The sequence below is a fragment of the Oncorhynchus clarkii genome, chromosome 2, assembly GCF_045791955.1.
Source record: "Oncorhynchus clarkii lewisi isolate Uvic-CL-2024 chromosome 2, UVic_Ocla_1.0, whole genome shotgun sequence".
Taxonomy (NCBI): Eukaryota; Metazoa; Chordata; class Actinopteri; order Salmoniformes; family Salmonidae; genus Oncorhynchus; species Oncorhynchus clarkii.
Window position 1 is genome coordinate 81,447,529 of NC_092148.1, and position 22,953 is coordinate 81,470,481.

Sequence of the window (22,953 nt, forward strand, 5' to 3'; positions counted from 1 at the left end):
CTTTTGTTTCACAATTGGGTGCTGTAGTTGGTTCACAGGAAAGCAATAGGCTAGACTCACTCCTCTGACAAATGTTAGGGCTTCTTACCTGTCTGGCTGGTTAGTCAGCAACTGGTCTGTCCAACTCGGCTTCAATAGCTGCCTATAGATCCAATCAGTCGGCCTCGAAACACTCAAAAGAGTTATCCTTACTAGGAAGTGTGGCTGCTATTTAGGGCTTGTGCTTATCAGAGGAAATTCCGGCTGTTTGTTAATGTTAGTGCTGCCAGGCTTTGCATGTAATTGGTACTTCCTGATCTCTGAGATGAAAGGTGCTTTGATTAAGGTTGGTGAGTGTCTTTCACTCATCACTCACAATCAAGTAGTACTGGGTCGTTCCACGAAATTAGTGCCTTTTGCATTCTTTTGATATTTTAAGGAGAAATTGTGCACAAATATTGAAATGTAAAAGCCTATTATATTAAATGATGTACCCTTTTAATATAGACCATTTCCTTTTGGAAGGTGAACCGTCGGCCCAGTCAGAGGTCCTGAGCAGGATTGGAGCAGGTTTTCATCAAGGATCTCTGTACTTTGCTCCGTTCATCTTTCCCTCAATCCTGACTAGTCTCCCAGTCCCTGCCTCTGAAAACATCCCTACAGCATGATGCTGCCACCACCATGCTTCACCGTAGGGATGACGCAAGGTTTCCTCCAGACGTGACGCTTGGCATTCAGGCCGAAGTGTTCAATCTTGATTTCATCAGACCAGAGAATCTTGTTTCTCATGGTCTGAGAGTTCTTTACGTGCCTTTTGGCAAACTCCAAGCGAGCTGTCATGTGCCTTTTACTGAGGAGTGGCTTCCGTCTGGCCACTCTACCATAAAGGCCTGATTGGTGGAGTGCTGCAGAGATGGTTGTCCTTCTGGAAGCTTCTCCCATCTACACAGAGGAACTCTGGAACTCTTTCAGAGTGACCATAGGGTTGCTCAGTTTGGCTGGGCAGCCAGCTCTAGGAAGAGTCAGGGAGGTTACAAACTTCTTCCATTTAAGAATGATGGAGGCCACTGTGTTCTTTGGTACCTTCAATATTGCAGAAATGTTTTGGTACCCTTCCCCAGATCTTTGCCTTAACACAGTCCTGTCTCGGAGCTCTACAGACAATTCCTTCAACCTGGCTTGGTTTATGCTCTGACGTGCACTGTCAACTGTGGGACCTTATGTAGACAGGTGTGTGCCTTTCCAAATAATGTTCAATCAACTTAATTTACCAAAGGTGGACTCCAATCAAGTTGTAGAAACATCTCAAGGATGATCAATGGAAACAGGATGCACCTGAGCTCAATTTCGAGTCTCATATCAAAGAGTCTGAATACATATGTAAATAAGGTATTTATTTTATTTTTAATACATTTGCAAACATTTCTAAAAACTTGTTTTCGCTTTGTCGTGTGTAGATTGATGAGGAAAATTGTATCCATTTTAGAATAATGCTGTAATGTAACAAAATGTGGAAAAAGTCAAGGGGTCTGAATACTTTCCAAATGCACTGTATGGTACTTTTGTGTGTCACTGTTTGTCAAATCAAATCCAATTTTATTTGTCACATGCGCCAAATACAACAGGTGTGGACATTACAGTGAAATGCTTACTGACAAGCCCTTAACCAACAAGCAGTTTTAAGAAAAACAAGTAATAAGTAAAAAATAAAAGTAACAAATTGGCAGAAACATTATGCACAAAATAAGTTATTAATAACACGGGAAAAACACACACAATAGCACAATTGGTGTCACATCTACTCCCTCTCCCCCCTTCGGCGTTCAATGTCGCCGGTATACTAACCACCAATCCTGGGGACCATCATTACGCACACCTGGGATCCATCATTACGCACACCTGGCATCAATCATTACGCACACCTGCACGTCATCATGAGGCACACCTGGACTCCATTACCTCACTTATTACCTTCTCTATATCTGGCACTCCCTTAGGTTCATTCCCCAGTCATTATTGATCCTGTGTTTTTACGACACTACTGTTATGTTGTCTTGTTCCATGTTTGTTGTTTAATTAAACATTTCACCTGCACCTGCTTCTCGACTCACAGCATCTTCGTTATAATTGGTTAGGGGACCGTAAAACGGCAGCCATCTCCTCCAGCGCCATTATGTTTGTCTTGGGGCTTTTAGTGCCTTCAGTTTAGGGTCTGCACCTTTTGACGAAGTTAGTGTGCCAAACATAAAGTAACGAATTAAACCAGGACAGGTTAATCAGTGGTCACATTAACCTTTTCTTTCCTTAAGCCTGAAATTAATATTTTCAACAATGATGTGTGAGCTGTCATTCTATACACACCAAAGCCACTAATATAAATGGTTATAAATGACTCTGGTACACACAACACTACAACAATGGTAACATCATCCTTTACACATTTGGTTTAGAAAACCCCAGGTAAGCTCTCCTAACAGTTAAAGATAGAAAATGCTTTACTGTAACAATACCATAAATATCTTAGGAAAGTAGTATTACAGGCTTGGGAAGCAGTTTTACATGTTTTATGAGTGACATTTTAAACAGTGAGACACTTACCCTTGATTTCCTGTCACACTTTAAGACGAGCTGACACTCCCTGTGTTACCTGGATTAGCATGAAACCGTGCTGGGGGTTATGTAAAGTCACAGGGATGATGGTAAGCTATGCTTTCAATGGGGCTGCCTCAATGCATTTATCTCACCCTAAACTGGTAAGCCTGTGGCGTTGCTCTGGGCTAAAGGTATGACAATAGCCCCCTAAATGGTTAACTGAAAATGGGTAAGTATGGCGAGTCACTTGGTGTTGACTGAGAGCAAATGAGAATGTTTATTTAGCTGCGGAGGCGTGAGTGTCTCGTACGCCCTCCGCATACACTGCTGAGATGATTTTGGCACGTTTTTGTTTTATATGTTGTAATATCTTCAGTCATGTCAAACCCCAACCTCTCCACCTGCAGGGATGGTGTGACCATTCTGAACGCCTGTGCCATATTCTTTTATTAGGTTGACAGGATATATTTTCTTTGTTTTTTCTTTTTGAACTGTCCTATTTGCTCTGACATCACACGCATACTATGTGGAATAACAACATTAGTGTGAGCAGATGTTTAGGTTGAAACACTAACAAACCCTGACCACTTGTTGTTTATGATATGAACCAAATAAATGTCTGTGACTCTCACAGTGCATTTTCATGATGACATACCTCATGGTTCTTCTATATAGGGGTCAGGAAGTCAGACACATTATAAAAGTAGGTAACAGGATTGTAATGTGTTTGTCACGCCCTGGCCATAGAGAGGGTTTTATTCTCTATTTTGGTTAGGCCAGGGTGTGACTATGGTGGGCATTCTATTTTCTTTATTTTTATGTTTTCTATTTCTTTGTTTTTGGCCGGGTGTGGTTCTCAATCAGAGGCAGCTGTCTATCGTTGTCTCTGATTGAGAATCATACTTAGGCAGCTTTTTCCCACCTGTGTTTTATGGGTAGTTATTTTCTGTTTAGTGTCTGCACCTTACAGAACTGTTTAGTTTCTCACTTTGTTTGAGTGTTTTTGGTGAATAAATTATCATGAACACGTACCACGCTGCGTTTTGGTCCACTCCTTCTTCATGCAACGACGAGCGTTACAGAACTACCCACCACCAAAGGACCAAGCAGCATGGTAAGGAGGAGCAGCGTGGCCAGGGGTATGAGACAACCTGGGAGGAGGTAGAGAGGTGGTTGGTCGACCCAGGGAGAGTGCCAGAGCCCACCTGGGATTCTATGGAGCAGTGCGAAGAGGGATACCGGAGGATGGAGTCGGCGAGACGAACACGGCTGGCAAGCAAGGCACTGTGTTATGCGGTGGAGCGCACTGTGTCTCCAGTACGCGTTCTTCGCCCGGTGCGCTACATCCCAGCTCCCCGCATCTGCCGGGCTAGGGTGAGCATCCAGCCAGGATGGGTTGTGCCAGCCCTGCTCTCCAGACCTCCAGTATGTCTTAACGGCCCAGGATATCCTGTGCCGGCTCTGCGTACTGTCTCCAGTGCGTCTGCACAGCCCTGTGCATCTTGTGCCTGCACCCCGCACGTGCCAGGCCAAAATAACCATCCAGCCAGTGCTGGTTGTGCCAGCTCTGCGCTCGACCACCAGTGCGCCTCCACGGCCCAGTGTATCCAGTGCCTCTGCCAAGGACAAAGCCTCCTGTATGTCTCCCCAGCCTGGTGAGTCCTGTGTCTGCTCCCAGAGCCAGGCCTCCTGTGTGTCTCTCCACTTCAGTTATCCATGGCAAGAAGCCTCCAGTGATGATCCATGGCACGAAGCCTCCAGTGATGATCCATGGCACGAAGCCTCCAGTGATGATCCATGGCACGACGCCTCCAGTGATGATCCATGGCACGAAGCCTCCAGTGATGATCCATGGCACGACGCCTCCAGTGATGATCCATGGCACGAAGCCTCCAGTGATGATCCATGGCACGACGCCTCCAGTGATGATCCATGGCACGAAGCCTCCAGTGATGATCCATGGCACGAAGCCTCCAGTGATGATCCATGGCAAGAAGCCTCCAGTGATGATCCATGGCAAGAAGCCTCCAGTGATGATCCATGGCAAGAAGCCTCCAGTGATGATCCATGGCAAGAAGCCTCCAGTAATGATCCAGGGCACGAGGCGTCCAGTGATGATCCATGGCAAGAAGCCTCCAGTGATGATCCATTGCACGAAGCCTCCAGTGAGAATCCATGGCAAGAAGCCTCCAGTGATGATCCATGGCACGAAGCCTCCAGTGATGATCCATGGCACGAAGCCTCCAGTGAGGAGTCATGGCACGAAGCCTCCAGCAACGACGGTCTCCAGTCCGGAGCCTCCAGCAACGACGGTGCCCAGTCCGGGGCCTCCAGCAACGAGGGTGCCCAGTCCGGGGCCTCCAGCAACGAGGGTGCCCAGTCCGGGGCCTCCAGCAACGAGGGTCCACAGTCCGGGGTCAGCGGCGAGGATCCCCGCACCAGAGGCGCCACCAAAGTGGGGGGAGCCAGAGGCGGAGGGGGGTCTACGTCCCGCACCAGAGCCGCGGCCGTAAAGGAGGCCCACCCGGACCCTCCCCTTTAGAGTCAGGTTTTGCGGCCGGAGTCCGCACCTTTGGGGGTGGGGGGCCCTGTCACGCCCTGGCCATAGAGAGGATTTTATTCTCTATTTTGGTTAGGCCAGGGTGTGACTAGGGTGGGTATTCTGGTTTCTTTATTTCTATGTTTTCTATTTATTTTTGTTTGGCCGGGTGTGGTTCTCAATCAGAGGCAGCTGTCTATCGTTGTCTCTGATTGAGAATCATACTTAGGCAGCTTTTTCCCACCTGTGTTTTGTGGGTAGTTATTTTCTGTTTAGTGTCTGCACCTTACAGAACTGTTTCGTTTCTCACTTTGTTAATTATCATGAACACGTACCACGCTGCGTTTTGTTCCCCTCCTTCTTCATGCAACGACGAGCGTTAGTGTTTGAGGTTGTCAGTGAAGTGGATTAGTACAGCCTGCCATGGTGACGCACAGCAGAGACAGGGACAGGGTCTGAGACAGGGTCTGAGACAGGGTCTGAGACAGGGACAGAGATGGGGACAGGGACAGAGACTGTGACAGAGACAGAGGCTGAGACAGGGACAGAGAAGAGAGAAGAGGGCAGACACAGAGATTGAGACATGTACTGAGACTGTGACTGACAGGCCTGTTGTGTTGTGTGTCTGCAGCTACATGACGGACGGTGGGGTGGGCATGTACACACGCCGCCTCAAGCGCCTGCCGGATGGCATGGCTGTGGTCCGAGAGAAACTTAATCGTAACAGTTCCAAGGGCCAAGGGGACGCCACCGACAGGTATGTCACCACCACCACCCCTTCCCCTGTCCCCTAACCTCTTGCCTAGTTAAATAAAGGTTAAATGAAACAATTACACATAAATAAAACCCCACTCCACCTGCAGTGTCTGGGTCAGGTGAGGCTTCTGTACAGACATCCAATAGGATTAGTCTGGAAGCAACCAAGCTGCCATTGTTGGGAGGCTGAGTCTGAGGGAAAACAGAGTGATTGTTTTCCTTAGTGCCACAGGCTATGGACACACACACACACATGATAACATAGACACTCTACACACATGATAATATAGACACTCTACACACATGTACACATGGATTTTGTATTTTGCAGATATGTGGTAGTGGCCTGAGGGAACACACTTAATGTGTTGTGAAATCTTTTATCAAATTTTATTTGTCACATATGCCAAATACAACAGGTGTTACCGTGAAATGCTTACTTACAAGCCCTTAACAATGCAGTTCAAGTAGAGTCAAGAAAATAATTACTAAATAAACTGAAGTAAAAAATAAAATTAAAAGCAAAATAATAAAATAGCAATATCGAGGCTACAAACAGGGGGTGCCGAGTCGATGTGCGGAGGTACAGGTTAGTCGAGGTAATTTGTAAACGTAGGTAGGGGTGAAATGACTCTGCATAGACAATAAACAGTGAGTTGCAGCAAGGGTGGTCAATATAAACAGTCCGCGTGGCCATTTGATTAATTGTTCGAATACGACTGGTGGAGTTATGTCATACATGCAGCTAACAAAAACATATGGAAATGTCTGCTCTACCCGAAATAACAACCAACTAATTGCAGCATTACTGCAAAAATGGAAGAGGAAAGTGGAACGGGAAAAAGTACGAACTTGTCTGTCGGCCCTGTATTAAAGACCATCATTGGTTAAAGAGAACTGTAATAAATAAAAAAGTATACCAGTTTAATTTAAGGTCCAAATAAAATGACAGCCTTGCCATATAGATTGCAAAATAGTTGGGAAGAGATTTTTGACTTACCGATTCCATGGCATATGGAACTGATATGCAACCGTATTCAAAACTTTTTTAATTTTTTAATTTAAATGATTATACAAAATTCTTGCAACCAATAGAATATTACTTATATGGGGGATACAACCTTCCCAGCTCTGCAGATTTTGTTGCGAAGAGACAGGATCATTAGATAATTTGTTTTGGTACTGTCCATATGTAGCTTGTTTTTGGTCACAGGTCCAGGAATGGCTGAAGAATTGCAATATTTGCCTGGAGCTAACCCGGCAGATACCACTACTGGGAGATCTGAAAAGTCATAGTCAATCGATCAATAATACAGTGGAGTAAAGTATTTAGTCAGCCACCAATTGTGCAAGTTCTCCCACTTAAAAAGATGAGTAATGTAATTTTCATCATAGGTACACTTCAACTATGACAGCCACCAATCTGACCACGGACCTCCCGGTCGCGGCCGGTTACGACAGAGCCTGGGCGCGAACCCAGGACTCTGATGGCACAGCTGGCGCTGCAGTACAGCGCCCTTAACCACTGCGCCACCCGGGAGGATTGCTAGTATTTTCAACAACTATTCAAATTGATTCCACACATATGACTTCCCCTTTACCTGCTGAAAAACCAAACATTCACCCTTTTCCATCTTATTTGTCACGTCATGTGCATCCATTTTGCTGTCACATGTGTTCTGGTGTTAAGAGTTTGTTATAAACAATTTATTAATCTGTTTAGGATATGCTATAGGTCAGGCTCTATTGGCCACGTACGTACATGTGATGCATACATGAGCGCAAGGGTTGAGGAAATAGGGAATGTTTTTCCTAAATATTTGTACATTATATTTTTGAGTGGCGGCCACGATTTAGGATCCGCCGCTGCCAAATGAATATAGGGGAAACACTGGCCAGTGTGTGGGTTTGGTGGACAGGGCTCTGAATAGCAGTCTCCTGCCTTGAGGCAGTCTGATGTAGACAGAGAACACTGTAACCAAGCACCCTATATGATTACGTTCTTGTTCCCCAGCCGTTGCAGTTGCTAAGTCATCTTGTATCTGAGATACTGACAACGGTTCAAAAGCACCTACATTGTGTCTGATCTGACTTTGATTGATGCTCCGCTCTGTAATCTAAGCATGCTTTCTGAAGGGGGTTTTGGAAAGAGGTATTTTGAAGGGAGGGCTGTGTTTATGTTTCAGACAGAGATGTATCTGGTGTTTGATTTGATGTCTATACCTGGGAAAAATGACTACTAACAGATTAGTAGTTCCAGAGTACTTGTATTCCTCAAAACCTCTTTACATCCAGCCTGTTGGGCTATTTTAGCACTTGCACTGCATTTAGCTGGTCTGCCCACTCATTTCAAGTGAGAATCCACCCCATCAAAGCTACACCTACAGCACACTGTGAGAGGGTTATGGGAGAGGATTGGGCACCTGGCCAAAAATGCATTAGTATTCAGATGATGATCAGTAAGAGCAAGGCAGACACACACACAGAGGAGTGGGGTACCAGTACTGTATGTGTGAGAAGCAGAGTGAGCTGGAGGGGGCTTCAATCTCGTGGCGAGGAAAGAGAGGGGGGAGGATCATCACTGTCTCATTACAGTAGCTTCAGGGCTCTCCACGGTACGCACGCACGCACGCACACACACGCACACTTCAGCCGGAGAGAGAACGGGCAGGGAGGGGATCCACTCCAGTCTGTGGAGGGAGCACAATGCTGAGAGAGTCTGCCTGCCGGGCTGTCGTGCTGTCGGGCTGGGCTAAGGCCTGATAGTGATCAGTGATAGCACTGTGCTGTCTGGCTGGCTGGGACTGGGCTGTCGTCGCGGCTGTGCTGTCTGTCTGTCTGCTGGCCTGCTTACCTGTTGAGTGCAGCTCCTTGGTGGGCAGTCTGGGCTCTAGACTCTGTCTTTGACACGCAGTGGGAAGGATAGACTGCTTGCAACACAAAGGGACAGACTGGATACTGAAAACAATATGAGAACGAAGTGGAGAATTTAAGCTGTGAAGTAAGTGTTTTTGTCTGTTTGTTCATTTGTATTGGAGTGTGTCTTTTGAATGTGAAGTGGAGGGAAAGTGCCTAGGGTTGGTGTGATGTCATTCAGTCTGTTTGGTATTGAAGACTTCCTGTCTCGTGTAATGTGATAAACAGTAAGTCATTCATTATGATCTCTGTAACCCAATCACAGCCTGTAACTCCAGCTGTGTGTGTGAATACAGTAAAGCCCAGAGAGGTATCCATGAAGCAAGCTAGATCCACTCAGGGGTTTCTAAAGCTAAGCAGATTCAGTTCACATTCCAGCTCAGGCTTCATCCGTATGACAATGGTGGATATTGCTTGTCCGCCTGCCTCTAACTCTAGCAGGCTTGGAACTATATGAGAACATACAGAAAGAAAACTTATTGGAGGGAATTAACATTATTTAGGCCTATTTGATTTGGCCCTGGGAAGAAGTAAAGAAGGTCACATTCCTCAGTGCTCTAGGGAAGATAGTACACAGTGCATCTGCAACATGAAGGGCTGCTACAAAAGGTTGAAGACCTCATATGGAGTTCACGTCAGTAGCTCCTGAATAGAAACCTATTGTTGACACAGTTAATGATTTAGTATGATTTAGTACAGGATTCCTGAGGATACAGAGGACATGATATTGGCTGAAATATAGCCAATATGCTGTGTGAAAATTAACACCATTATTGTTACATTGTGTAGGAGTTGAATCAGAGAGATAGAGGAGTCCAGAGTGTTGTGAAAGGGAATTAGTGGTGTGTTGCATGCCCATCCTGGGACCTGTGTCTGGTCTGCTGGGTCCTGGCTATGAGGGGACTCAGCTAATACAGCAGTGGGGAACCCATCTTCAAACACATTGTCTGACAGATAGGAAGAGAGATGGGGAACCTCATCTGATCATCTGGTTAAGGATGCCACCACTTCCCAGAGCAACATCAATGATCACAATGCTTTTTCACTGATGCTTGAATGGATGGATGCTGATATTTTTATTTATTTTACCTTTATTTAACTAGGCAAGTCAGTTTAGAACAAATTCTTATTTTCAATGACGGCCTAGGAACAGTGGGTTAACTGCCTGTTCAGGGGCAGAACAACAGATTTGTACCTTGTCAGCTCAGGGGTTTGAACTTGCAACCTTCCGGTTACTAGTCCAACGCTCTAACCACTACCCTGCCGCCCCATATATACCTTCTCCGCTATGCAATCTCGTTTCCGAGCTGGTCCTGGGTGCGCCTCAGCTACGCTCAAGGTCGTAAACGATATCATAACCGCCATCGATAAGAGACAATACTGTGCAGTTGTATTCATTGACCTGGCCAAGGCTTTCGACTCTGTCAATCACCACATTCTTATTGGCAGACTCAACAGCCTTGGTTTCTCAAATGACTGCCTCGCCTGGTTCACCAACTACTTCTCAGTCAGACTTCAGTGTGTCAAATATGAGGGCCTGTTGTCCGGACCACTGGTAGTCTCTATAGGGGTGCCACAGGGTTCAATTCTCGGGCCAACTCGTTTCTCTGTAAACATCAATGATGTCGCTCTTGCTGCTGGTGATTCTCTGATCCACCTCTACGCAGATGACACCATTCTGTATACTTCTGGCCCCTCTTTGGACACTGTGTTAACTAACCTCCAGACAGGCTTCAATGCCATACAACTCTCCTTCTGTGGCCTCCAACTGCTCTTAAATGCAAGTAAAACTAAATGCATGCTCTTCAACCAATCGCTGCCCGCACCCGCCCGCCCATTCAGCATCACTACTCTGGACGCTTCTGACTTAGAATATGTGGACAACTACAAGTACCTAGGTGTCTGGTTAGACTAAACTCTCCTTCCAGACTCACATTAAGCATCTCCAATCCAAAATTAAATCTAGAATCGGCTTCCTATTTCGCAACAAAGCATCCTTCACTCATGCTGCCAAACATACCCTCGTAAAACTGTCAATCCTACCGATCATTGACTTCGGCAATGATATTTACAAAATAGCCTCCAACACTCTACTCAAATTGGGTGCAGTCTATCACAGTGCCATACGTTTTGTCACCAGCCCCATATACTACCCACCACTGCGACCTGTATGTTCTCGTTGGCTGGCCCTCGCTTCATATTCGTCGCCAAACCCACTGGCTCCAGGTCATCTATAAGTCTTTGCTAGGTAAAGCCCCGACTTATCTCGGCTCACTGGTCACCATAGCAGCACCCACCCGTAGCACGTGCTCCAGCAGGTATATTTCCCTGGTCACCCCCAAAGCCAACACCTTTTTTGGCCGCCTTTCCTTCCAGTTCTCTGCTGCCAATGACTGGAATGAATTGCAAAAATCTCCCTCACTAACTTTAAGCATCAGCTGTCAGAGCAGCTCACAGATCATTTCACCTGTACATAGCCCATCCAACTACCTCATCCCCAAAGTGTTATTTTTTTCATCTTCTCCTTTGCACCCCAGTATCTCAACTTGCACATTCATCTTCTGCACACCTATCACTCCAGTGTTAATTGCTAAATTGTAATTACTTCGCCACTACGACCTATTTATTACCTTACCTCCCTAATCTTACCTCATTTGCACACACTGTATATATATTTTTTATATTGTGTTATTGACTGTACTGTAAGTTTGTTTATTCCATGTGTAACTCTGTGTTGATGTTTGTGTCGCACTGCTTTGCTTTATCTTGGCCAGGTAGCAATTGTAAATGAGAACTTGTTCTCATCTGGCCTACCTGGTTAAATAAGGGTTAAATAAAATTAAACATTTGTTTTAAATAATTGTATTGTTATTTAGAATCAGTTGGACATCCCACGCCTATAAGCAAAAACAAATGAGATGCGTTTTAACTACCTTATGGAATGCAAGCTTTTTTTGTTACATCTCATCTTTTAACCACTTAACCTCCTGCAGATAGGAAGAGAGGCCTCTTCAATCTCCTCAACACACTATTGTGAAACTACATTGTGTTTGAATAGAGATGTTTCACTCCCTAAATTGTGGTAATTGAGTGCTTCAGACAACAGTCTTAATTATGCTTGAGAGGAATAACACTCTGGAGCCGATTGGCATGGAAATGAGCCGGTGACAAAAGGAAGCAAGGAAACGAGGGAGTAAATCCTACTGTCACCTCCTTAGCCCTCAGCGTTGACTGGCTGCTGGGGTGTATTATGGAAGTGAAGTTAACGTTAAAGTGAGTGAATGAAGTGTTCTGTTCATTTCCCTCTGTTTCTTTCTCTCTGCAGAATCAATAGAATGTTCCACAAAAGAACACTCAATGCTAATGTGAATCTATTTGTGTTTGTTATTGTGGCATATCGTGTTGTGGATGTGAGTCTGTGAGCTGTCTTTGAGATGTGTGTGTGTGTATGTGTGCTTGAGTACATTCGTGCGTGTGTGTGTGTGTGTGTAGCACTACTCCGTGCGGTGACCGCTAGTCCAGAGTCCGTCTCCAGCTCCCACATCCTCAGCAGAGTAACACTGGAACAATGAGAGTGAACTTGGCTTGGGTTCACATCAGAGATGTGAAATCACACCCAGACCAGGACAGAAGAGCACGTAGCACATTATAACTCTGGGTCAAATGTTTTGCTGTTAGAAGCCAGCAAACAAACTGGGCAAATTGCACGTGCTGCGAAAATAGAAACAATTTGACTTAACTAATTCTGTAGGTCAGCTTGTCAGAAAGGAATTTCTTCTTGAATTTATTTTCATTCAGAACAAAACAAGTGTAATGTTCTTTTCCAGGACAGCTAAAACGACAGAATATAGTGGAAAATGGTGTCATTTCTCTCCTGTTTGATTACTCCACTGATTTGAGGGACAGGCACTTGCGTGTCAGAGAGAGAGAGAGAGAGAGACTGTCAAATCCGTTGAGAGTTTGGTTGTTCAGCTGAATTCCTGACACTCCTATGGCTTTGAGGCAGCCATGTCATTACACTCGACTGGCTTCAGAGGTTTGGGCTGCTAGCCTGCTAGCCTGCTAGCCTGGAATGTGCCGTCAAAGATAAATGTATAGCTATCCCACTTTTCTAAATATATCAACTAAGTTTTATATTTCATGCCTGTTTGTTTTTAACAGCTAAGGGGCTGCCTTTCTGTCGTAAATATATTTTTGTCAATTATTATTTTTGTCAATTTGTCAATGTCACTGGAAAGTGGAGAGATATTGGCATGTTCAGGGGGCTAGATTAGCTTTATTGCGTAATGTTGATGTTTTCTTCTGAGTTAGTAAGTCAGCCCTTTAAAGCTTGACCCGGGGACGTGACCCTGAACAATCCTTTTAAGGCAAAGCAGGGGAAAGAAAAGGATCCTCAGTGGAATGTACAAATAAGATTGGCTCAGGAAAACCCACCAACATGTGTCCTCCTAGACTTGTTGTCTTTACAATTACCCCCAAGAATACACATTATCCACCTGGCAAAATAAGGCCGACTCTGAGCAGTTGGTTTGGGCAAATGTGGATTTAAAGCACTTCTTTGGTTAGCTGTTCCTAGATCATGTTAAAAGCTGAAGATTGTTTGAACGTCTCAGAGGTAAAGCTGTTCTGAGATCTGAGGCTTACCTTCCTGTGTTTGAAGGACCTCACAGGTTCTGTTCTGTTTTATCAGCTCTGACTTGGCTGTTTGGATCGTGACTCAGAAGCTGAAGTGGTGTTTGAAGTGCTTCCCAGGTTACTCCCCTATGTGGCTGTTCTGAGGGTGGGTGTGTGTGTGTGAGGCCGCTCCCCTTAGTGTGTGTGTGTTTGGCTGGCTGCAGGGGGAGAGATCAGTCAGTCAGTGTGCTCTAGCGGAGAGAACTGAGCATACAGTGGAAGTGTACACATGAAGCTCTCCGTCATTCACTCCAACTTCAGCGGCTTCCCTCAGCGAGCTCCCAGCAGCTCCTACTACAGCGAAGGGATACCACCTTGGGCTGCTGCGGGCTCTATCAGGTATGGACAGACAGACAGACCAGAGTTACCTTTTGCTCATGATCATTTTCTTGTTTGTGGGAGAGAGAATAGAGAATCTTTACATGTGGTGTTGTGTATCTATAAATTGTGTGTTTGTTGGAGTTTTGGTTTGAATTTAAAAACGGGTTCATTTCTTATACATTTTTAAATGTTCAGTTTGTTTTTATGGTTTCTTTTAACATTTAGTGAATGTGTGACAAAACCTTTAAAGGAGCTCCTAAAATGGCAACACGTCAAATGTTATTTGTCACATGCACTGAATACAACAGGTGTAGACCTTACCGTGAAATGCTTACTTACAAGCCTTTAACCAACAATGCAGCTCAAGAAATAGAGTTAATACAATATTTACTAAATAAACTAGAGCTAAATGTCATAAAATAAACTAAATGTCATTCCTTCTTGAATGTAGTGCATCCCTTAATGTTCCTATTCATGCATGGAAATTGTCCTTTAACAGGGGTGTTTCTTTTAAGTGATATGTGTATTAATGTAAGCTCTTCTTTGTTGAGTGCTGTACAGACAGTGTTTGCAGAGAGCTTGGTCTTTGCCTGTGGGCTGGTTTCTCTCTAATCTGTCTGCTCTGGTCTACTGGCAGACTGGCTTTTTTAGGTCAGCAACCAGACATGCTAAAATACACTCTGTCCAGAGTAGCATTGCGTTATCAAATGTTTGTTAAAAACAATATTTGGTTAGTTAAATGATCCAATGTGTAGTTGTTTTTTATTCCAAGAAAATAGAGAACTCTTGTGTGGCACAGTTTCTTCTGTTTAATGACTTGACCAACTCAGAGTTAGGTGTTCATTGCTTGAAAACAGCTTTGAATATTGCTGAGGGGGTGAGAAGTATAGTAGAACTAATGGACTGCCTCCCTGACCAGAGTGGACATGCAGGGCAGTGTGGTGTGGGGCCTGTGGGACCTCGACAGAGCTCCGCTCACTTCTCTCCACTGGCCTCTCAGACCAAAGTCGCCCAATTTCCTGCCCCAGAGTGTCCACTGATCACCTCACTCCTTTAAGGCCCTGGGTCTCTAATTCTGAGTGTCCACTGATCACCTCACTCCTCTAAGGCCCTGGGTCTCTAATTCTGAGTGTCCACTGATCACCTCACTCCTCTAAGGCCCTGGGTCTCTAATTCTGAGTGTCCACTGATCCCCTCAGTCCTCTAAGGCCCTGGGTCTCTAATTCTGAGTGTCCACTGATCCCCCTCAGTCCCCTAAGGCCCTGGGTCTCTAATTCTGAGTGTCCACTGATCCCCTCAGTCCTCCAAGGCCCTGGGTCTCTAATTCTGAGTGTCCACTGATCCCCTCAGTCCTCTAAGGCCCTGGGTCTCTAATTCTGAGTGTCCACTGATCCCCCTCAGTCCCCTAAGGCCCTGGGTCTCTAATTCTGAGTGTCCACTGATCCCCTCAGTCCTTCAAGGCCCTGGGTCTCTAATTCTGAGTGTCCACTGATCCCCTCAGTCCTCTAAGACCCGGGGTCTCTAATTCTGCGTACATCACATGTAGCACCACACCACCCCCAACTCATTCTATAGAGACTTTAGTCTCAACTATCTAAACAAACACAACAATGTCAACTATTTTGACCCCTAACTTCTAAGCTTAGTCTTTAACATTTTTATTATGGCATCTCCTAGTAAGGGTGAAATGAGAGGAGAGAAGGGAAGAGATGGGGTGTAGAAAGAGAGTAAAGTGCCTGGGATGTTAGCAAGATGGATGGAGGGAGAGAGAAAATAGAGAAGTATGTTCATTAGGGATGAGGTGTACCCTGCCAGCTCTAGTCTGCTCATTATTCAGAGTGATGGAGTGAACAGTGACAGCAGCATCAGGAGCAGGGGAGGGGAGGTCTAACCTAACATATACCTCCCCAGGCCCCGAAGGAGCTGTCAGTCAACCTAAATGGACTGCGAGCTCACTCTGCCCACAATCAACCTCTGACACAGAGCCCAGAATGTACCCAGGTGACTCCCTCCTCCATTTAACAGATCATCAGGGTTGATAGCATAGCAACCTTAGCCCACAGGCATGATTAATCCTGTTCTGCATGGCTAGAAGACATTCTGAAAATGTATTGTTTTGACCACTTCACTTCTCACTAGTCCATTAAGAGTACAGTAGAACTGCCTTCCACAATTAAACTGAAGGAAGGAAGACATTTTGAATACTGAATGTCTGTGTCTCTGTGCTGGACCTGTTCCACTGTTGCCACCCACTCCAGCCCCTGGTCTTGTCTTGCATGCCTCAGATCAGTGAAAATATGAATTGTTTTGGGGTAGCTGTGTGGATGGAGTTCTGGTGTGTGGGTGTGAAGACCAGGGCAGGGAAACAAGGGCTGGATTGGGCACTGGGACACTGCACTAGGCAGGCAGCTGTCCAGCAGGACACACTGTGCCTGGCAAACGTTAGATTAGAGCCAGACCTCTGCCCACCTCCCTGCCAGACTGGAACCTTCTTGGGTCATGTGGGGGATGATATTTTTTATTTATTTAACCTTAATTTAACTAGGCAAGTCAGTTAAGAACAAATTCTTATTTACAATGACGGCCTACCAAAAGGCAAAAGGCCTCCTGCGGGGACGGGGGCTGGGATGACAAAATAAAAATATAGGTCAAAACACGCATCATGACAAGAGAGACACCACAACTACATAAAGAGAGACCAAAGACAACAACAGCATGGCAGCAACACATGACAATACAGCATCGTAGCAACACAACATGGCAACAGTACAACATGTTAGCAGCACAAAGCATGGTACAAACATTATTGGACACAGACAACAGCACAAAGGGCAAGAAGGTAGGGACAACAATACATCACACAAAGCAGCCACAACTATCAGGAAGAGTGTCCATGATGGAGTCTTTGAATGAAGAGATGGAGATAAAACGGTCCAGTTTGAGTGTTGGGACTACTGTTGAATCATTCCTGTCATCTATTGACTCATTTACCTTTGCTACCGGTTCATATTTCTCCATGGAAACATAGACCTATACTGAAATGGTTGGACTTAGTTGAGACTTTGGACTGAGTAGACCTGTGAAGTAAGTATGTTGCTTCTGTCTTACGTGTTGAGAGGAGCTGTTGATGCGGTCACAGGGAACTCTCAGCACTGTCTGGCTGCGGATGGGTGGGATGTTTCAGTTAGCTCAGTCAGCATCACACTGGCATTGGGAGACAGGCAGACACAGGAGGCGTGAGTGTGTCTTGCTCCATGTGAACTTCTAATCTTTTGAGAAGAACCTCCTATCCAACTCCCTGCACACTTCCACACATCTGAGAGTACTGTTAAAGGAGTGATTCTGTTACCCAGACAGTGGGTGATGAACCACACACACACACTCCTATCTGTCTGTACACACACAGATTTCGGTCCGTTCCCAGTTCACACACAGAACCTTTGGCCCTGAGAATAGCAACATTTTCCACAGAACCCCACTTTAATGAAAGGTAAGTTCAGTGGGAACAGCGAGGTCCTGGTGTAGAGCGGTCTCAAATCATATATAAGGCAGCTTGCATGAGACCCAGACATCCCCACTATTCCTTATCTTCTGGCCTCCATGCAAGCCTCCTTAGAATGGTATCTTGGTTAGTAGGGCCCATCAGTGTTGGTGACTGGCAGGACCTGGTGTGGTGGAAAACTCTGTTACCCAGCAGCCCGCCTGGTCCTGGGAGACACGCTGCTGAACGTTAATTAAAACAAGTTTGGAGTTCAGGGGGAGACGTTCCTAACATCACAGGCATATGGGAATGCTGTCTCTGGCCAACAGACCTAGGAAAAGAGGGAGAATAATAGGAGTGGTTTTCTCTTCACCCTGTCTTCTCTTGTTAATGTCTCTCTGTTTCTCTCCACCATGTCTTCTCTTGTTAATGTGTCTCTGTTTCTCTCCACCATGTCTTCTCTTGTTAATGTCTCTCTGTTTCTCTCCACCCTGTCTTCTCTTGTTAATGTCTCTCTGTTTCTCTCCACCCTGTCTTCTCTTGTTAATGTCTCTGTATTTCTCTACAGCAGGGATCATCAACTAGATTCAGCCGCTTACCGATTTGTTCTTAAGCGAATTGTCAAGAAATAAATACAAATTATTTGTAGACTGTAAATTGACCGCAAGAAGCCCAAACAGTTAACATTTGACTAAAACATAATCATTTCAAACCTTTTTTACAATTGGATACGATCATATACGTCTCTCTATTATGTGTGTGAATACTTTGGAACAAACTTCCAACATTAAAATTACTTGGAGCTGATTTGCTGTTGTTTTTAGTCTTTTATGTCCCCCAAAACTTGGGGGGGGCAAAATAAAATAACCCTCGGGCCAAACGTGGGTGGCCAGTTGGGGAACCCTGCTCTACATATCTTTCCCTTTCTCACTCTAGTTATGTCTCTCGTGTCTTACCTCTTTCTCTCTAATAACTTTTACCATATCTACTCAAACTCTTTCTCTCTTCTGTGTTCCTCTCTTCCAGTTGGGACGACAGCAGCTCGGTGAGCAGTGGGGTCAGTGACACTATCGACACAGATGACATCAACACCAGTTCCTCAGTCAGCTCGTACGTCAACACTCCGTCCGTCTCCTGCAAGGACATAGAGGGACAGGTAGGTTCTGCCCCAATTAGGGGTGTGGCAACAATATAATTAGAATGACTGACTAGAACAGTGAACAGACATTACGTTGTTTCTTTTTTCTATTTTTACAATAAAGCCAAGAAACACTTATTCAACTTTAATTTCCCGTCAATAAACTCTGAATATAGATCACGTGATGTCCACAGCCAGATATTACCCTACTAATTTTCAATTGGTGCGATTAACCAAAATGTTTTTGGGTTATTGATCCACTAATTATTAAAATATTTTAATTCCATGTAGTTTTTTTTTTGTGAGCCCGATGGGACGTTTCTCTGGAGAGAAATCCAATTATTTACAGGAGAAATTAAGTCAAGTAGAGTCGCAATTCAACGGCTTAGACACGAGGTATGTGGCAGGGTCTACAGTCAATCACGGACTACAAAAGGAAAACCAGCCATGTCGCGGACCCCGATGTCTTGCTCCCAGAAAAACTAAACAACTTCTTTGCTCGCTTTGAGGACAATACAGTACCACCGACACAGCCCACTACCAAAGACTGTGGACTCTCCTTCACCGCAGCCAACGTGAGTAAAACATTTAAATGTGTTAACCCTCGCAAGGCTGCCTGCCCAGACGGCATCCCTAGCCTCGTCCTCAGAGCATGCGCAGATCAGCTGGCTGATGTGTTTATAGACATATTCAATCAATCCCAGTCTGCTGTTCCCACATGCTTCAAGAGGGCCACCATTGTCCCTGTTCCCAAGAAAGCTAAGGTAACTGAGCTAAACGACTACTGCCCCGTAGCACTCACTTCCGTCATCATGAAGTGCTTTGAGAGACTAGTCAAGGATCATATCACCTCCACCTTACCTGTCACCCTAGACCCACTCCAATTTTCTTACCGCCGCAGTAGGTCCACAGACGACGCAATCGCAATCACACTGCCCTAACCCATCTGGACAAGAGGAATACCTATGTGAGAATGCTGTTCATCGACTACAGCTCAGCATTTAACACCATAGTACCCTCCAAACTCGTCATTAAGCTTGAGACCCCGGGTCTCGACCCCACCCTGTGCAACTGGATCCTGGACTTTCTGACAGGCCGCCCCCAGGTGGTGAGGGTAGGAAACAACATCCCCACCCCGCTCATCCTCAACACTGGGGCTCCACAAGGGTGCTTTCTCAGCCCTCTCCTGTACTCCATGTTCAACCACGACTGTGTGGCCATACACGCCTCCAACTCGATCATCAAGTTTGCAGACGACACTACAGTGGTAGGCTTGATTACCAACAACGACGAGACTGCCAACAGGGAGGAGGTGAGGGCCCTCGGAGTGTGGTGTCAGGAATATAACCTTGCACTCAACGTCAACCAAACAAAGGAGATGATCATGGACTTAAGGAAACAGCAGAGGGAGCACACCCCTATCCACCTTGACAGGACAGTAGTGGATAAGGTGGAAAGTTTAATGTTTACTATTTTTGTCTTTGGAATTTCGATTAAAAAGCTTGAATAATTTTAGATCATAATGCATTTCATGTTTAAAAAAATAGTTGAACCGAAACCGAATCAACCTCAAAAAAGGACTAATCGCTCAGCACTACCCATTTAGGCGGAGGTAGGAGCGTTTAAGCTCTCCTATGTAATTTACCAGGGACTTGTATACTTTGATTATTTTGGCCCCAATCATTTGAATGGGTACATTAACCTGAACATAACTGCATACACTAGGCTGCCTCTTAACCTTCACACTTCAGTTCTAGAGGTTGTGGAAGAAATAAGCAGAGTGAAACATTCATCTGTTTCTGATCTGTGTTATATGCTGATGTGGTTGCCTCAAAGTGTTGATTGAAGTTGCAGTCTGACACACATCACCTCCCACTTCATCTTATCCTGACAATCCTATTCGTAGGTATGTATTCTCATGTGCACATGTTCACCTTTTAGACTACTGATTTGAGGAGAAGATGTTCTGTTTGCCATATTGTAAAAGTGTCTAAATCTAGATTCTTGAGACTGTATGATGCAATCCTTTTTAGGATCTTCTGTACAATGTAGACCAACTAGATTGGCTTATTGAAATTCACTCGGTGACAAGAGTCACTAGAGACTCAAAGCCACAAGAGGGTAGAATACATTTCAGACGTTGCTTGTGAACCCTCAACCTGCTCCGTCAAGCCTTCGAACAGTGAGTCATTACTCAGTCATGATATGAGGCAGAATTAACTCCAACCTACTCAATTGGGCACAGACTGGTTGAATCAATATTTGCAGCAATAGGTGATAATATCTCTCTAGAAGCTGATCCGTCGTCAGTATTGTGTAATAATTATAATGTTAAGATAAGATTTGAATGGAGAAAGCTGATCCGAGAGCCACACTGCTTTTCTTTCAAACCTACCAGTATCCACACATGCCTCAATGACACACACAGCAAATGTTCTCTCTGCTTGGTGTTTTGGGAAATGTGTGTTGTGTCTTCGACGGTTGCAGGAAGGATGCATCATTAAAACACTCGTAAGCCTAAATTCCATCGCTGTCGGGAGACTGGGGCCAGGTCATTTGGTTCTACTATTAGATGAAGAACAGTAATATCACATTAATCTGTTGTATACATTAAGAAAATATATATCTGTATTCCCATTTTAACTTTGCTGTGCTTTTAAATGGTTTAAAGCGCAGTGAGACATTTGGGTGATAACTAAACCAAAAATCAGACATTGTTTTTCCATTGCAATTTGGTTGTGCATTTAGATCAGTGATATTCAAAGTTGTTCATTATTATCTCCTATCAAAAAGAAATACATTTACTCAACATTGTATCTTTTCAAATGTTTGTTTTTTCACATTTTGGCGACACCACTGCAGCCCTCTTCCGACCCCGACTTTGAATAACGCTGTTTTAGATGGGTGAAAGCATTGTGATAACACTTTCCTAACTTTTGCAGTCTTTTTGAGTGGGTGAATATAGGTTGTAATCTCATTGATCGACTTCTCAACCAAATATTTCCCACGTTGAAATGAGTGTGCCCACAGGGCCGTGATGCACTGAACCCTGCTTTAGAGCTGACCAGGGAGGGAGCCATGGGGTGAACTTTTTTTAAGCTTTATTTGACAAACAATTCATTATTTTACAATGATAGCCTACCCCGGCCAAACCCTCCCCTAACCCGGATGACCCTGGGCCAATTGTGCACCGCCCTATGAAACTCCCGATCACGGCCGGTTGTGATACAGCCCGGGATCGAACCAGGGTCTGTAGTGACGCCTCTAGCACTGAGATGCATTGCCTTAGACCGCTGCGCCATTCGGGAGCCCAATTTATGGGCTTAACTACAAACATGACCAAAAGTATGTGGACACTTGCTCGTCATTCCAAAATCATGGGCATTAATATGCTGCTATAACAGCCTCCACTCATCTAGGAAGGCTTTCCACTAGATGTTGGAACATTGCTGCGGAGACTTGCTTCCATTCAGCCACTAAAGAATTAGTAAGGTCAGGCGCTCATGTTGGGCTATTAGGCCAGGCTCACAGTTGGCATTCCAATTCATCCCAAAGATGTTCATTGGGGTTGAGGTCAGGGCTCTGTGCAAGCCAGTCAAGTTCTTCCACACCGATCTCAACAAACCATTTCTGTACGGGCCTCGCTTTGTGCATGGGGGCATTGTCATACTGAAACTGGAAAGGGCCTTTCCAGAACTGTTGCGACAAAGTTGGAAGCACAGAATCGTCTAGAATGTCATTGTATGCTGTAGCGTTAAGATTTCCTTTCACTGGAACTAAGGGCCCGAACTATGAAAAACAGTCCCAGACCAATATTCCTCCTCCATCAAACTTTACAGTTGGCACTATGCATTGGGGGAGGTAGCGTTCTCCTGGCATCCGCCCAAACACAGATTTGTCTGTCGGACTCCCAGATGGTGAAGCGTGATTCGTCACTCCATAGAATGTGTTTCCACTGCTCCAGAGTTCAATGGCAGCGAGCTTTACACTCCAGCCGACACTTGGCATTTCGCATGGTGAGGTTTCTGTGCGGCTGCTCGGCCATGGAAAGCCATTTCATGAAGCTCCCAACAAACAGTTATTGTGCTGATGTTGCTTCCAGAGGCAATTTGGAACTCGGTAGTGAGTGTTGCAACCGAGGACAGACAATTTGTACGTGCTACATGCTTAAGCTCTCTGCGGTCCCCTTCTGTGAGCTTGTGTGGCCTATCACTTTGCAGCTGAGCCGTTGTTGCTCCGAGATGTTTCCACTTCACAATAACAGCACTTACAGTTGACAGGGGCAGCTCTAGCAAGGCAGAAATTTGACAAACTGACTTGTTGGAAAGGTGGCATCCTATGACGGTTGTCACGTTGAAAGTCACTGAGCTCTTCAGAAAGACATTCTACTGTCAATGTTTGTCTATGGAGATTGCATGTCTGTGTGCTCGATTTTATACACCTGTCAGCAACGGGTGTGGCTGAAATAGCCAAATCAACTAATTTGAAGGGGTGTCCACATGCTTTTGTAAATACAGTGTAGTAGTAGGCCTGACCCATGTCCTCATCAGATACACC

General features: G+C 45.1%; 1 protein-coding gene across 1 annotated transcript in view; it reads left to right on the plus strand.

Moving 5' to 3' along the window:
- The window catches only part of LOC139374936 (neuron navigator 2b), an 83,973-nt gene that overhangs the window by 28,203 nt on the left and 32,817 nt on the right, over positions 1-22,953 (plus strand). Inside the window, exons 11-12 of the mRNA XM_071116192.1 lie at positions 5,742-5,867; positions 18,285-18,414. Of these exons, the coding sequence (XP_070972293.1) occupies positions 5,742-5,867; positions 18,285-18,414 (256 nt within the window). The remainder of the gene's footprint in view (positions 1-5,741; positions 5,868-18,284; positions 18,415-22,953) is intronic.